Consider the following 16,282-nt stretch of genomic DNA (forward strand, 5'->3'; position numbering starts at 1 on the left):
CTTGATCAATACATGTGAATGATGTCTGGCACAGTAAGGATAAAGTGAATGCTGAAGTTCACTATAACACTATCGACTTTGGGGTGGACTCATATACAGAGTCAAACACTTGTGAGACATCAATTCATTGAAGGAAACGTGAAAGATCTGGTCTTCAAAGATCAGAAACAAGTATATCAGATGGATGAAGCACAAGTGAAGAAGCGAGGCGTGGAATGAAGAATGGCTGGAGAGAGCATGTTGGAGATGGGGATTCCACTGTAAGAACTACAGTAAGGTGAATAAGCCTTTTGTCTGCTTACATCAAAAAGGTCATTCAAATCCGACTGTGGTGTGAGTCAGAGATGGAGGCTCTACTGACTTTGGTGTCTTTGTTTAATCATCGCACGGTGAGCGCCATTAAAAGATTTGGCATTTTTGCCCGAGTGTCATTGTAGTTGCACAAAATCTCACCTCAGACACGCAGTACAGATCAGTGGTGCTAACGTGACTGCATTAAAAGTCAGCTTGGGTTCGCCTCATGACAGCGTGTGTTGAAGCATCCCGATCTCAGGGGGGATTTCCCCACCCTTCCTCTCCGTCACTGTGAGGCTGCCCTCCTCCACCACCGGCATTCCCAGCATGCACCGCGGGCACGGCAGCAAAAAATAGTCCGCTAACGTAGAGGCCGAGAATCGGGAACCGACGAAGGAAGGAAGAGTAGCTCTCAAGACCGAATACGACGACTATTATCACCACAACCGCTAACATGGCCGACAACGAGAAACTGGACAACCAGCGGCTGAAGAATTTCAAGAACAAGGGCCGTGATTTAGAGGTAAAGAGTTCCCCCTGGTGTGTTCTGCGTCGGCGCCGAGCCTCAGCTCGCGGCCAGCTTCGCCTCCTGGCACTTCTGTGACGTCGTTTCTAATTTTCAGCCCTCAGAAGGCCCACTAAACGCCAATAATGAAGAAACACTTGTACATTCTGTTGGGTTGTTGTGTTTGCCAGTGGATTCTCCGTCCTGGTGGACCACGTTGCGCTTGTCGGAAAAGCTAGTCCGGCTTGTACGCCTCCGCTCTGCGCTAGCATGATGCTAGCTAGGCCCGCAAAACGCTTGGGCTCCGTAAACCATGAGTTTGGCAAATAGAGACGCCCGTAACGAGTTCCCTGCCGACTACCGGTTTTGTTATGTGAAACACCAACAGATTGGGTGGTTTCGTTGCTTCGTACTTCGGCAGCCCATGTCGGTACCGTGTATCCCTGTGCAGGCGAGCGGCTGCAGTTCCACCCATCCCCCGTCTTTACCACCAAAAACAATGGCGGAAATAACGAGCATGGCTCTGCTTTGCGTGTTTTAAACTCTACTGTTGCTTTTCAAAATGTTCATACGTGTCGTTACATAATCTCTAAATGAGCTAATCTTGAGTAATGATATCGAACGCCGTCACATGACCTACACGCCTGCTTGCGTTCGATCTCTGGTTCAACTCCACACTCTCGGTTTCTGCTCTTTCCTCCCATATTAAAATGTATATACACATATCATGATGAAAACACAAGATTAATTGTCTTACCACCTGTCCACTGGTAGACAAGACAAGTCTAAAATCTCGCTGAAATTCTCTAACCATATCAATATTAGCGGTCGGTAAACAAGCATGGTTACCAGGAAACGTTAGCTCCAGTGACTTGTAGCTACAGTATACCATCGGCCTTCATAGCGAACCACACAAAGTAAAAGATATAATCCAATCACTGCCTTAAATATTTGTGTATTATATATATATATATATATATATATATATATATATATATATATATATATATATATATATATATATATATATATATACACGTAATGTGAAATAACTGAAATCGGCAGCAAGATTAGTCCCTGAAATGGATGACTATTATGTCGCCACATTCATTCAAGGTGCTTGGACAATTTATGCATCCTTAATGTCTTAATTTAACTTTTATCTGGATTATGTTTGCGCAGAGGGAACTAGAAACAGTGTGTACAGTTGTGCCTCTGACAATTCACTGGTCGTGATTCACGGTCATTATAAAAGTCAAGAAGTATGTTGGACTGCGTGGTTCATGTTTGTTTGTGTGCTCCTTCCCTTTGTCGCAGCTTTTGTAGTTTTTTTTTTTCCCCAAGTGTCACCCTCTAGAACTTTGCTTATGTTGTGTTGGAGAGAATGTTTTGAGAAGACCAAAAACTCTTTTCAATCAGATCATGGACAATTAATAAGTGTAGGGAGATGGTAGGTATCTGCCTACCAAAAACGAATCATTGTAAATGTTCTTTTGAAAACAAAGGCCTTAATTATGCTAATGTGTTGCAAGAATCTTGAAGTTGTTTAAAACTGTCGTACACATTTTTCAGTACTTGAAGAATGAGAACGTTCAAACGAAGTGGTGTAGATAGTTGTTATTGATTGGGACAACTTAAGCAGCCAAGAAATTCCTCGTGATAATTTATGTTCCTCAAATTATTTCCAGAATTCAACATTACAGCCCACACTTCTGTAACTTTATTTACAAGAAGAATGTGGAATGTTTATTTGTATGTGATGCATGAACTGACCATAATGAAGTTAGAAAAGACTGGCTTCCAGTGCCAACTTTTACTTTTAATTTATTTTTGTCTAATTGTGCTCAAGCTATACGTGTTATTTTTCAAGTAGTTTATTTTTCTTCCCCTGATCGTTTATGGCCTTTTTAAGTTGATACTTAACGTTTGATGATGCAATATTCCAATGGATTTTTAGCTTCAAGTGTGTCTCTGCAACCAAAGCTTGTTGCATAATCAACTGTTTGGGTGCTGCTGTTTCAGCCTCATGTTCATCTGAGACTGTGAATAACTAGATCCTCATAACAGATCAGATCAACAAGTTTTATAACACTGCATTTCTGTCTCTCCTGTAGACTATGCGAAGACAGAGGACTGAAGTGGTGGTTGAGCTCAGAAAGGTGAGTTAAATATGATGCCATTTACCATTATCGGTGATTTCGCAGCTACTCTTACACCACCTTGTCTGTTCTCTCCTGCAGAACAAAAGAGACGAGCACCTTTTGAAGAGGAGAAATGTACCTCATGAGGATATTTGTGAGGACGACGAGGGAGATTTCAGATCGGTGAGCTACCTATAAACTATACATTCACTGGCCATCAAATAAACTTTAATCGAGATGCACTCGCTTGTTTGCTGTAATTCTTATTTTGGCTCTCTAGTGCACCTTCTTGTCCACATTACTGTTGAAAATACAGGGCCTTAAGCTCTCTTGAGAGCGAGTGTCTGGGATCAGAATGTAATGGATTTCTGCACAACATGGGAATCATGGAATGTCACTAGTCTTTTCTGAAATGCTGTTGGTCTGATGCGATGAAATCCATGATGAATGCCCGTCCACTGGAACCTCTGATGTTTTACTGTTGTGAGTCAGAGCTGCATGTCACCGGTGATTTACTGCTAAATAGTCCAATGCTACTGGGCTCTCGATATACCAGAGGGCAGTTACTGTGATTAAATTCTCAAACTGCTGAGTGGACATTTTAATGGAGAAACACCACTGGTGATGTGTTCGATACAGAAGGGTGCATTCTTGATCGTGAATTTTAGTGACTTTGCACCAGAATAGATGGCCTTGCTACCCATCTTCTATCAGCTCAACATAAGACAGCTTTAGCCGTTCCACCTTAAAGTGCATTGTGCATGTGCATTCATTTCAGTTGGCCAAGTGTTGTGCTGTATTTCCAAAGGATTTTTGCAGTAGGAGGAAAATTAGGGTGGAATTGAAACAGAAAATTGGGAATTATGAATGAATTTTATCCAAGTCTTAAGAGAAGATCGATCTTTCTGCATAGCTTATTGTACTGGTGAGACGATTACATGTGAACAGTGTGAATATTTCTTTAACTGCTTTTCAATTATTTTCTTCCTCAGCAAAACACCTCCCTTGAAGCAATAGTTCAAGTAAGTGAGACCGTCCTTCGCCAACTTCACCACAGGCTAATGAATTACAAACTACAAACCTTTATAATTGAATGTCTTTAGTGCTGAGGATATTATTAACATCTGCTTTCATCTGTGGCTGTTTCAGAATGCCACCAGTGATAACCAGGGCATCCAGCTAAGTGCAGTCCAGGCAGCCAGGTGAGAACTGGAAAAAATGCACTAAATGCGTGAGCTGTTCGAGTGGATGTGACTCAGTGGATCTGTTTAAACGGTATCAGATTCACAGGTTTATTTTGGCTGAGTCACTGACTGCTGACCAGAACACCTCAAAGGAGCAGATTTACGATGGCATATGTGGTGTTGCACAATATGAAACATCATAATGTCATGACTCTTATTTTTAACATTATCTGTTAATTCGAGTGAAAAGAGTAATTCCTCCTTTATTATGCGTCATTGAAAAAATGATGAATGTCAGGAATGGCAAAAAAGAAAAGGTAGGTGCTTTATGTAGAATTCCCAACCTGCAATAGTTTAGTGAAAGACAAAAGCGCAGATGACTGAGTGTGACTGGCAGGCTACTGTTTATCCTTAAGGCTGGCCAAGCGAATGCTACATCAATAACGAGAGTTGTTTCTTCATATTATATGGCTAAACCTCCTCTTTATAGCACTCTTCCCTTTGAACACAGCTTTGTGATAATTGTCCTCAGATTTATATCTACCGTTGTTTTGTCAGATTCCATAGTGATTGGCTTTCACAGGTTTTGTAAACATGAATCATTTTAAATGAAAACTAGTTTTCTAAAATAGCACAATAGTTTCTTCAGAAATTCTTGCTGAACAAGTGTTATGTAATCCTGGAGTTGTGTAGCGCGTCCCATACCATGTTGTCGTTGTGATTCAAATTCCTTTGCAGTTCACTGATGGGTTGCTCAACTGTGTAAAAGGCCGCTTGCATTTGTTGACAGGAAGCAGTGTGTGATTCATGAACAGGAACCCAGCAGTTTGTGAATAGATTATTCTTTGCACACTGGGGAGATTTGACTCGGCAAGATGTACATAAAGTATAAAAAGCCACATATTGCACAACACACTTAGTGTAGAGAATAATAACATTAAAAGTAAAAGTCTGTGGATACACTGTAAATTCTGCCCTGAAGGGAAACTTTAACCGCAGAAAAAACATGTCGTTTTAACGCTAAGCAAAACCACGGCCAGAGTATGAGTGCCTGCATACAGCCAACAGGTCTGGGGGGTGGAGGTACTTCTGAGAAAGACTGACAAAAATCTGACTTTACAAGAGAGATGCTTCTTCCCAAGGGGTTAATAAAGTTCTTTACATTAGAGTTGAAAAAGTTGATTCTCAAATATGTCATTAAAAAAAAAGTGCAGGCTGTTTTCATGACCTATGTATATTAAATCATTTGGTTGGAAATGTGAGACCAATGGCACGTGTAGTGTGGCAAAAGCTTCATTTGCCCGAGTTTCACCTTGGAAACGAGAGAATGGGCAGAATTGTAGACACTGGAATAACACCATCTGTGTGATCGACGGTCATCCTGGACTTAAAGACATTGAATGTAGTTGGATATTAGTCATTTAATTCAGCATCTCTCTTCTAACCCTAACCAGTCAGTTAGAAGCCTGTACATTGTTCATGAGTGGGTTCAAATTCAAAACATTTTGTTTTGAATTTAATTATATATTGCACATTGCTGAAATGTCACGGTCGTCTGGTCGTCTACACTGGACCAAAAGGCAGATTTAGCATACATGACTGAAAAGCTAGCAATAAGTGAAGAATGGCTGAATTGGCCTGCTGCTTAACTCACCTCACCTAATTCTCAAATGCTCAGCAGGTCTATATCACACATTACTAGTGGCTGTTGTGTTTTTGTAGGTTAAGAAGAAGAATTCATGCATTTATTTTTGGATTTTTCAGGAAGCTTTTGTCCAGCGACCGTAACCCTCCCATTGATGACCTGATAAAGTCTGGAATTCTTCCCATTCTGGTTCACTGCCTGGACAGAGAAGACAAGTAAGAAAGCTGCTCCTTGGTTTCAAGAAGTTAATCCTTTTGGGTCAATGGTGATGATCTCCAGCATGTTTCCCTTCTTATGTTTACTTTTTTCTGGCCTTAATATAAAACCAGTCAATCTTCAAATGTTTCCTGGGATTAAACATTGTTCATGTCCAATTGTTCCTCAGCCCTTCTCTTCAGTTTGAGGCAGCGTGGGCTCTAACCAACATTGCATCTGGCACCTCAGAGCAGACTCAAGCTGTGGTGCAGTCCAGTAAGTAGTCCCTGTAGCTCACTGTTCATATTCAGTTAAAATGTCCTTGTTTCCAATTGTTCCCACACATATGCATTTTAATTCAGTTTTAGTGATTCTTTTTTTCCTTTTCAATAAGAAACATATTCCATTCCATTATGAGGCGTCACTGCTTTGATGCAGTATTGTACTGACCTGATGTTTTCTCTCCAGACGCTGTTCCTCTGTTCATGAAGCTTCTACACTCTCCTCATCAGAACGTGTGTGAGCAGGCTGTGTGGGCTTTGGGAAACATCATTGGTGAGATTTTGTTTGTTGGTTACTAAAAACACTGGTTGACCCTAGTCAAGACCAAACCCCCAAAATGCTCACCCACATCTTTCTCCAGGTGATGGTCCTCAATGCAGAGATTACGTCATCAGCCTTGGTGTCGTCACGCCTCTGCTCACATTCATCAGTCCCTCCATTCCCATCACCTTCCTCCGCAATGTCACGTGGGTAATGGTCAATCTCTGCCGTCACAAGGACCCGCCACCTCCCATGGAGACCATCCTTGAGGTGTGTAGATGTACACAAACTTTTTGAGAAACACAGAGGAAAGACAGCTGTGTCAATCCTTCTGTGTACTTGACTGAGTCCTCGCGTTATGTGTCTTAATGGGATGTTTTCCCTCTCAAATCCAGATCCTACCAGCTCTCTGTGTGCTGATCCACCACACTGACGTCAGTGTAAGTATTTAGGTCCAGTGTGACACACCTGACTCATATTTCTGAAATGAATTAGCTTTGGTGCTGTACAATAACAAGCATCTGAACTGTGTTCATCTTGTCTTCTGCCTGCAGATCTTGGTAGACACAGTGTGGGCGCTCTCCTACCTGACTGACGCTGGAAACGAGCAGATCCAAATGGTCATTGACTCCCACATTGTCCCACACCTGGTTCCTCTATTAAGTCACCAGGAGGTCAAAGTTCAGGTACAGAAAATGATTAAATTTACAACTGTTGGACTGGAAGTCCCATAAATTGCTGTCTGTGAGTCGCTGGGCTAAATGTTAACATTAAAGCAGATTTCTAGGCAAGCGGACACATGGTGACAAGTTTGGGTTTTGTTTGGACTTCTCTGCTTGCAGACTGCTGCCTTGAGGGCTGTGGGGAACATTGTGACTGGCACAGATGAGCAGACACAGGTGGTCCTCAACTGCGACGCTCTCAATCACTTCCCTGCTCTGCTCACGCACCCCAAGGAGAAAATAAACAAGGTGATTGTACCTGAAAGGCTGTCCCTCCTGTGCAGTCGAGATTATCTCCTGTCACGTTGTCTGGAAGTGATGAAAGCAGAGGCCCTGTGCTCGTGTGAACGTGGTGTGAATGCTGTTAGTGTAGCGCACTCTTGGAGAACATTCGCGATGAAGATCCCGACAACGACGACGAAGAAGAGGACCTCAAAGGTGGTTAAAGATGGTACAAGAATTTAGTCAGCCTGTATGAATGTGAGTGACTGATCCTGGGTTGGTGGTTAGAGTCCTGACAATATCTCTGCTGATAATGAAGTGCATCTGAGACCGGTCACTAAAAAGAGGCCGTTCTGTGACCTGGTTAATGATTAGAGCCTCAATTGAACTCTCACCCCACCCACAGCGCTCGGTCTCGACCAGAGGTCCATCCTCTGGATCTCTGGGTTCTGATCTGGACAGAAATCAATATTGGAACTCTTGTTGCCTCCTCCCTTTGCCTTTAATGCCTTTGCTCTGTCTGTCCTACAGGAGGCAGTGTGGTTCCTGTCAAACATCACAGCTGGAAACCAGCAACAGGTTCAGGCTGTCATCGATGCAAAACTGGTTCCTATGATCATTCACCTGCTTGATAAGGTGTCTTCAACCTTTTCATTTCCTATATATAAAAATATATATCTTTCATGGATCAGCCACAGTTTTTTTTTTTTTTTGCTAAAAATTCATTCTTTTAAGGGCGACTTTGGAACTCAAAAAGAAGCTGCCTGGGCCATCAGCAATCTCACAATAAGTGGAAGAAAAGACCAGGTAAACATGAATACATCATGGTAATTTGACAGCCTATGTACATCACTTGGCAAAATATTAGTTTCCCTTACTTGCAAGCAGCACGTGGTCTTTTTGGTTTGGTTGTTCCTGATGTCAGCACCTTCTGGGGATTAACAACCATGATAAAGACGACCTGACATTTCAGTTGAGTCATGTGGATCTAAGTTGGTCTTATTTATTTATTGTGCTCACCAAGACCTGTTTTGTGATCCTGGTCTTTCACCGTCAATGTCACTACGCTGTCTCTCAAGTATGTGAACCAACAAGTGGGGGGTGTGGATTTGGCCCGACTCGCTGAGTGACTTCCAGTTTGGCATACATCAGGGTTGTGTGGGTTTCTGCCAGGCCGCTGCTCACCACACTGAAAGGATCTTGTTTCTGTCAGGTGGCACATCTGATCGAGAAGCAGGTCATCCCTCCCTTCTGCAACCTGCTGACCGTGAAGGACGCCCAAGTGGTGCAGGTGGTCCTCGATGGCCTCAGCAACATCCTCAAAATGGCTGACGACGAAGCGGAGGCCATTGCTAACCTGATCGAAGAGTGCGGAGGTGAGAATCGTGGTGTGGCATCGTGACCTTCGACTGCCGCTTGTTCACATGTGGACGTTCTCCTGCCAGGTTTGGAGAAGGTGGAGCAGCTGCAGAATCATGAAAACGAAGACATCTACAAACTGGCTTATGAAATCATCGACCAGTTCTTCTCATCCGACGTGAGTTCTTTCATCTGGGTCTGTCTGGGGGTCTTGCTTGTTGCTGCAGCATGAAGATCCGTTCTGAGTCCTGTTCTGAGTCTGCGTGTGTGTGTTCCAGATCGATGAAGACACCAACCTGGTCCCAGACGCCATCCAGGGTGGAACCTACAACTTCAACTCAGCCAACGTGCCAGCTGAGGGATTCCAGTTCTAGTCGGCATCTGGGGTACACTGGAGTTTTGTTCACGATGCAGCACTCTGTTCAACATAAAACAAATTAGGAGAGCGAGAGAGAGCGAGAGCGAGAGTGTGATAAATTTGATCCATTGTGCTTGGCTCGTGGGATCCATGGCTGCATCTAATCTGAGAGAGAAATGTGTGGATTTCATTTGGCATTCCAGGGGAACCGGCCCAAATGAAGTTTGAGTTGGCGAGTGGGTGCGAGTGAGAATGAGTGGCTACATGTTGCAAAACTAGCAAAACATCTACATCGTTGAAAGACGTGCCGACGTAACTTCTGATGTTGGAGCTGCTTTCTTCCGAAAATGGACTCAAACGACGACGACGACGACGATACAAACTCACGAGGAGAACCAAGGACGCCCCAAAATGACTGATCCAGTAATCTCACCGAACAAGACAATGCATCGAACTTCAATTATCGAACTGAGATGAACCACCAACCATCGCAATCCTGCGGTCCTCCGACGACAGGGGGCGCCACCCTCCACGCGCCTCCTCCCCAATCGGCCACGCTATCAGACGTGTGAATGGACCCATTGTGTATGAATGTCTGGACTCAGCGCTGAGGAGCCAGGTTCATCTCCTCCGACAAGACGCCCCGACAGGGCCCCACCCTCTCCCCCCCAGTGGGCGTGGCCAGGAGTCCGGTGGTGTGTGCAAGAGAGTTGGACGATTGAGTTGTGTGTGCTTGGCTGCGTGAGAGACTGGATGAGAAGCGCATGCAGAGGCGGGAAACAGAAACATCTGGAGAGAAGCGAGGAGAAGAAAAAAAAACGCAACGATGAGTTTAGGAAAGGTTGCAAGAGCGAAAGTCCGCCTTTGAAAAGAGGCGGATCCACAAATCCCTGAAAGGAAGAACTTTGGATATGGAAAAAAAAAAAACAAGTCATCGTAAGGATTCTATTTTGTTTTCATTTATTGTTATGTTAGTATTAATTGACACTGGACTTTGCTAACAGTGGCGCAGCGGTGCATTGTATCCAGATGCATTTGGTGGCTTTTCGGGGTTATTTTCTTTTATGCCTCCAGTGTGTTTATTTTTTTTTATGTTTTAATTATTTTCTGCTTTTAGTTTCATTGCTTCTGTAAAAGCGGTTGATCATATTTCCACACCCAAAACCTTGGCACCGGACATGGGCTTGATGCTGTGAATTCCACCGTCATTATAACCGACTAGATGACCTGTTCATTTGTGACTTTCTTTTTGTTTTCCTTTTTTTTTTTTTTTTTCTTTCCTTCAACTTGAGCAAAATCGCTGCGCCGCAGTGTGGTTGCCATAGATTTTGACGTACGACTGAAGGAAAAGAGAAGACGGCCATCTACGTGTAGGATTGTTAAGCATAACCTTTGCATGTACTAAAATGATGGCACAGTTATTTTTAGGGTCTTTTAGTTCCCTTAGGCTGTGGATACAGTGTAATTTTCTTTTAAGTAAACTGTGCTTCAATGTTACATGTCCCCCTCCCCTGTTCCTTTACTCGTCACTAGCGTCCGACTTGGTAAATAATGTATGGTTTTGCACATACAGAGTGTCGAGGTGTTGGTCAGCAGTGCTCCTGGACACCAGCCTCTATCATGAGCGTCACTTGACCACAGTCTTTATTATTATAGAGATCATTCATTTTCTTTTCTTTTTTTTTTTTTTTTTAAACAGAAAATGATCACTTTATTTCAGAAGCTTCACAGAGCGCTCTGTTAATTTATCTCTCAAACTATGATGGGATGCAACCTTTTTGTTGAATTCAAATGGGACATGGATGAGAGGTTTCCTTGTGGGTGATCTCTGAGAGAAAAGGAAAAAAAAACAAATAATGCTTATAAAGACTGTCCCTTTGACCTGGCACCCCTTCCCCTCTCATACCAGCTTAGGTGTACAAGCTTCTCCAGTTTTTGTTAACTTTGACACTGTAGTAAATGATTATTACACATTGTGCTCATAAACCTTCTGTTGAACATAGGGATATTTTTTTTGCAGCATTCCGTGTTAGCAAAGATGTGGTTTCAAATATTAAAATTATAACATGGAAGGAAGAAAGGTGGATCACCCAAACACCTCTTTGGGGATCCAAGGGTACAGTTTAGGTTGTCTTCAAAAATAAATAGTGAAACCCAAACTGAGACTTCTGCGTTTGTGTGGTTTGTCTTTTCTGTTGGTTTTGGATCGTGATCTGTTGTGCGATTTATTTCTAGCCACCTGTTTCATAAAAAAAAATAATCTGAGGTCCATAAACGGTTTGTAGAAATGTAACGCTGAAGTACTGGGCGTCTCCTCTTTGAATTGTAGTGCGTGCGGTTTTGAAAGTCTGTCTTGGCAGCTAGAGTGACGCTTCTAGGGTTGCCAGTTTCAAAGATGGAAGGCACAGACCGCTCGCCCTTGTTGACGTCATCCACGTACGACGGACGGGATTAACGCCGAGCGGCGCGAACCTATATCAGTCACCCGGACGACGACTTCCACGAATGTGAAACTCGACCCAAGGACGGAGGCGCTCTTCGGCCCTTTCAGTGCCAAATGTTGAATCTGGTCTCAGAGATGAAGTCGTCTCTGCTGCAACCAATTTAAACTGTGTGCAGCTCGATGGTCATTGGACGCGGACGTCGCTCGCGCTTCTCGAAGGGTGCATTCAAAATCATCCGATCAGAAACTATTCCGCGTTTGCATTTGTGCCATGTACTATTAAACCGGACGCTGTCGTTATTTTTTGTTGATGAAAGTTCCTTTACAGCGTGAAGAGGACCGGGTGGAAGCGATGCGGCGCCGTGGCTCAACTTATTTGAGCTCAAATAGCCGGACGCGATAGACAACGGCGGATTTGCAGTGCTACACGTGAACGCAACATTTTGGTGAACCAGGAAGAGTCGCTGAGCTTCCAGCGGACGGTGAGTTCCGATGTAAACTAGTCAACAAAACACGCTGAAACGCGACTTCATGGCTTTGTTAGCTGCGCCAAAGTTAGCCACAGTGTGGAACTACTCTGTCTGCATCGTACACGCGTTATTCGCTCGCTGTTCTCGCTGAGGTGCTGTGAGACTTCAAGTTTCAAGTCCCTTCGTTCTGACCGTCAGTCAAAAACACAACTGTTTGCTCTAACTGAAGCGCATACCATGGCAAACAGACCGATCAAACGTGTTGGAGAAAACTCCGTTTTTATTTCTATGTATACCGTAAATGTATATTTCTTAGGGCTGGGGTTGGATTAAAAAATAATCTCGTTAGAGAAGTGATTAATTAATCGTAGTTTAATGGTATTAGAATATTTGCCACAATAAGCCACATTTTTTCAATTGAATGAATTTGGTTTATTGCTGAATCAAATGATGGACCCAAACATACATTTAAACAACAACAAAATATTCTTTATTCTGCACCAGTTTGACAATAAATCACAATGGTGGCTATATTCAAGTTTTTATATCACAGTTCTTTTAATGTCTTAAATATTTGGATAAGAATTTCAATTTTATAAGAATGTCAAGTACATTGAGAGTAGTGGAAACCCTGGACATTGTGTAGTGAAAAACATCCCTGAACAAAAGCAAACTCTCTGATTTGCGTTTTTGCGTTGCCTTCAAGTGTCAATGTTTATTTTTACATCAAGGAAATTTTAGTTTCTAAATGAACTACTGCAGTTTTGCGGGATGCGATGCAACTGACACCCCCTTCCCCCTCCTCCTCCTCTCCAGGTCAGGCCCTCAGCATGGAGGGTCTGGAAGAGAACCTGACGTGCCCGGTGTGTTACTCGCTCTACTCCGACCCGCGGATCCTGCCCTGCATGCACAACTTCTGCAAGAGCTGCCTCGGGGGCCTCCTGCAGGCCCTGGTCAGCCACTCCATCTGGCGCCCGCTCAGGATGCCCATCCACTGCCCCCTGTGCCGCAGCCTGGTGGAGCTGCCCATAGGGGGCCTCGACGCTCTGCCCAGAAACCTCCCTCTGCGGGACATCATCGAGGAGGTAGGACACAGCGGCCTCCCACCTGGAGCCTGAAGTCATCGGCGTGTGTGTGTGTGTGTGTAGTACAAGAGCAACTGTGCGCCGCGCACCCCCACCTGCCAGGAGCACCGCAGACAGCCCCTCAACATGTACTGCTTCGTGGACAAACAGCTCATCTGCGGCCTGTGTCTGACCGTCGGGGAGCACCAGGGTCACTCGGTGGACGACCTCCACGCCGCCTTCCTCCGGGAGAAGCAGAGAGCTTCCTTCAGCACGCAGTCGGAGAAGAGGTGGACTCAGGTGGGGGACAGGTTTTTTGGTCTAAATGGATTCGACCGGGTCACTTTCCGACTCTGCTTCTGTCCCCCAGGTGCGTGAGCTGGCGGAGCAGCTGCAGCAAGAGAAGAGTCGCTGCGAGGAGCTGGTGAGGCAGGACCGACAGAAGGTCCTCCAGTTCTTCCACTCGCTGGAGGAGGAGCTGGCCAACAAGAAGCACGCTTACCTGGACGCGCTGGACAAAGCCAACGTGAAGGTGTCGCAGACCTACGAGCCGCTGATCCTGCAAGTCAAAGAGCTGCAGGTATGTGTTGATATGAAACATCGGCCCCGCAGTCAAACATGAGCACCAGAAAAAAACAACTAAATAAATGTTTTATTTTTAAAAATGTACACATGTCAAGGTGGTCATGAAGAAACTGTTTATTAAAAAACGAAGGATAAAAAATAAAACGTTCGTGACCTTAGGCTTATCTGAGTTGGTCCCAGCTACCCGGGGCGAGAGGCAGACAGTCGAACACAGAGCAGGGGTCACCAACCTTTTAGCAACCGTCAGCTCCTGCAAGGTCCCTGTGTGACCTGCCATGGGTTCAGTATGCACGTAAACAACGGATGATAAATGATATTCCTCTCAGATACTGGTCTCATTGCTGAGTTCTCACAATCATAAGTACTGGTGAAACAAAAAATCAAACCTAATAAGAAGGTTATTACATGATTTTTTTTTTTTCTTGACCACCATGTTGGTGACCTCTGACACAGGCACACACACGTGCCTCTGGATGTTCTTGGACTGTGGGAGGAAACCTGAGTGTGCAGAGGAGAGAGAGCATCCTCACTCCACACTGATCTGCCTCGTCTCAAGCTGTATTTTAACTGCCAACCTTCTAGCTGTGGCCATCTCCCTGTTAATTCACCAGATCATTTTTATCGGGACTGCACCCCGTGTTCGCCTGCCTTTTGTGTGACGCATTGTTTGCTCACAAATCGGGTTCAAAGTGGAGAGATTTGGCAAAAATCGAAAAGTTCAAGCTGGTAAAAGTTGCTTTTGCGTTTCTAAACTGCGACTGTGTCCAAACGGTGTGGTACAGACACATGAAAATCACCAGTTTTGTAGCCACACTTGTCCTCTCTTGTAAAATGTGCTGAGAAATACTGTAGCACTTTCCGAATTTGCGTGAGAGTCGCGGACGCGCGGATCTGCCTTCCGTTGAAAGTGCATTGGTGAGGAGAGGCTGCCGCGCGAAAATCGCTGCAAAGCTACTGGTTTTCAACTCACCATCCTGGCCTAACCGTAGACTGTCGACACTTGAAATTTGGGTCAGCTGGAGACGAAAGCCTCAGGATTCTCACTGTGTGCTTGGTTTTTCACTGCTGTCTGCTACAGTTTCTGGGATACAGCCGTTTGTTCAGGGTCACCGGTGAAGTCACCGTCTGAAGCATCATGACGCTGCATATCTCGGCCATCTTTTGAGCTCGAAACGCTGTTCAAAGCTTCAAACACAGCTGCGGGCCTCCGCTGACAGCACGTGCATGGCGGTGGCGCACGGTGCATTCACAAGCTGTTTATTCATAAACGGCAGCGTCTAACATGCAGTTCTAAAATATAAAAAAAATTGCGACACACTGAAAAAAAAAAAAAAGTGGGGAGGGAGAGAAGTTTCTGTCTTCCAACACTGGTGCCGCATGAGGGAAACCAGTTAAAAAGTAAAAAAATGAACAACGGGCGGACAGCGACTGTGGAGTGGTCCCATGTGGCCCCTGACTTGAAGAGACCAAAGTAAAGGTGTGTTCTCCTGCAGGAGGAGCACGGTCAGCTGGTGTCCATGTGTTCAGAGCTGGAGGAGGAGGACTCGCCACTGATCTTCCTGGAGAAGGCTCACCTGTTCAGGGAGCGAGAGAAGGAGTTCGCCCTGGCTCCCCTGCCCGCCATGGTCCACCTGTCTGTCTGCCTGAGCCCCTGGGCGGCTGAGTGTCTCCAGTACAATTGGAACGCCGCCATCGCTGAGATTCCCCTTCCCAATGTGAGCTCCAGTCCCAGGTCCCCTGCCGCGGAACTGGAATCTGAACCGGAGCTGGAGGTGGAGGAGGCGGCCGCTGATCTGAGAGTCCAGGACGTGCGTCTGCTAGTGGTGGGCTTCCTGCTGCTGGTGGCTGTGGCGCTGTGGAGTTACCCAGCAGCAGGCCTCCGCCTCTGCTGCCTCTCTCAGGCCTGGCATGCGCTGCACGCGCTCAGCAGCCAGGTGGCCTCCTCCGCCTGGAGCCTGGCTGAGATGCTGCGCGCGGCGGCCCACGCTGTCCTCGCGCTGTGGCTCTCCCTGGTGCACGCTCTCGGAGAGAACATCTACGAGGAGGTCGGGAGGGTGCTGCACTTCGTGACGTCCAAGTTCGACATGCAGCTCCTCAAGTTCTGAATTGGGACTGGGGCTGGTGAGGAGAGAAGCCAGACCCTCTATTCACAACATCTCCAGGAGGTGGAAGTGGACCTTGACTGGACACCTACAGCTGGTTCAGAAGCCCCGCCTCCTGGCTGAAGACCAACGATCCTCCTTCAGTTCTGGCCTGAAGCTGTCAGTATCTCAAGCTGGAGGTCTGAAGCTCACAAGTCTTTCTTTCCCGCTTCTGCCTGACAGAGGTCGAAGTGCACATCCAGATCTGAATCACTCACACACCATCATTTGCACAATCGCACTTTATTTCTGCACAGAATCCACTTACCAGATGTTTTTTTTTTAAACATTGAATTTAATATTTTGTATTTTTAGCAGAAGGCAGAACTCAAATCCTCATCACCTGTAACCGCCTGTTGTCGATTTGACAATAAAGACTGAAGCTTTTGACGAGATTTCTCTGTGCTGTCT

At 45.2% G+C, this 16,282-nt stretch overlaps 2 protein-coding genes across 2 annotated transcripts; both read left to right on the forward strand.

Moving 5' to 3' along the window:
* Positions 1-433: 433 nt before the first annotated feature.
* On the forward strand, positions 434-10,098 carry kpna4 (karyopherin alpha 4 (importin alpha 3)). The gene is made up of 17 exons (XM_053873096.1): positions 434-817; positions 2,914-2,958; positions 3,040-3,123; positions 3,933-3,962; positions 4,090-4,142; positions 5,889-5,984; positions 6,155-6,240; positions 6,433-6,519; positions 6,608-6,777; positions 6,903-6,947; positions 7,062-7,193; positions 7,350-7,478; positions 7,983-8,087; positions 8,187-8,258; positions 8,665-8,827; positions 8,897-8,988; positions 9,089-10,098. The coding sequence occupies exons 1-17, from the start codon at positions 749-751 to the stop codon at positions 9,182-9,184; spliced, it is 1,554 nt and encodes a 517-aa protein (XP_053729071.1). The 5' UTR covers positions 434-748; the 3' UTR covers positions 9,185-10,098.
* Positions 10,099-11,667: 1,569 nt separating this feature from the next.
* On the forward strand, positions 11,668-16,259 carry trim59 (tripartite motif containing 59). Its single transcript, XM_053873166.1, has 6 exons — positions 11,668-11,831; positions 11,940-12,093; positions 12,898-13,166; positions 13,230-13,445; positions 13,516-13,725; positions 15,224-16,259. The coding sequence occupies exons 3-6, from the start codon at positions 12,912-12,914 to the stop codon at positions 15,833-15,835; spliced, it is 1,293 nt and encodes a 430-aa protein (XP_053729141.1). The 5' UTR covers positions 11,668-11,831; positions 11,940-12,093; positions 12,898-12,911; the 3' UTR covers positions 15,836-16,259.
* Positions 16,260-16,282: the final 23 nt, after the last annotated feature.

The sequence above is a fragment of the Synchiropus splendidus genome, chromosome 8 (assembly GCF_027744825.2).
Source record: "Synchiropus splendidus isolate RoL2022-P1 chromosome 8, RoL_Sspl_1.0, whole genome shotgun sequence".
In the NCBI taxonomy this organism is placed as follows: domain Eukaryota; kingdom Metazoa; phylum Chordata; class Actinopteri; order Syngnathiformes; family Callionymidae; genus Synchiropus; species Synchiropus splendidus.

Bases quoted from the DNA above. Each gene is read 5' to 3' on its own strand.
- kpna4 (XM_053873096.1), top strand. From the start codon at position 749: ATGGCCGACAACGAGAAACTGGACAACCAGCGGCTGAAGAATTTCAAG. The intron at 3,124-3,932 runs GTGAGCTACCTA...TTTCTTCCTCAG, and splicing joins ACGAGGGAGATTTCAGATCG to CAAAACACCTCCCTTGAAGC. The intron at 3,963-4,089 runs GTAAGTGAGACC...TGGCTGTTTCAG, and splicing joins CCCTTGAAGCAATAGTTCAA to AATGCCACCAGTGATAACCA.
- trim59 (XM_053873166.1), top strand. From the start codon at position 12,912: ATGGAGGGTCTGGAAGAGAACCTGACGTGCCCGGTGTGTTACTCGCTC. The intron at 13,167-13,229 runs GTAGGACACAGC...GTGTGTGTGTAG, and splicing joins TGCGGGACATCATCGAGGAG to TACAAGAGCAACTGTGCGCC. The intron at 13,726-15,223 runs GTATGTGTTGAT...GTTCTCCTGCAG, and splicing joins TGCAAGTCAAAGAGCTGCAG to GAGGAGCACGGTCAGCTGGT.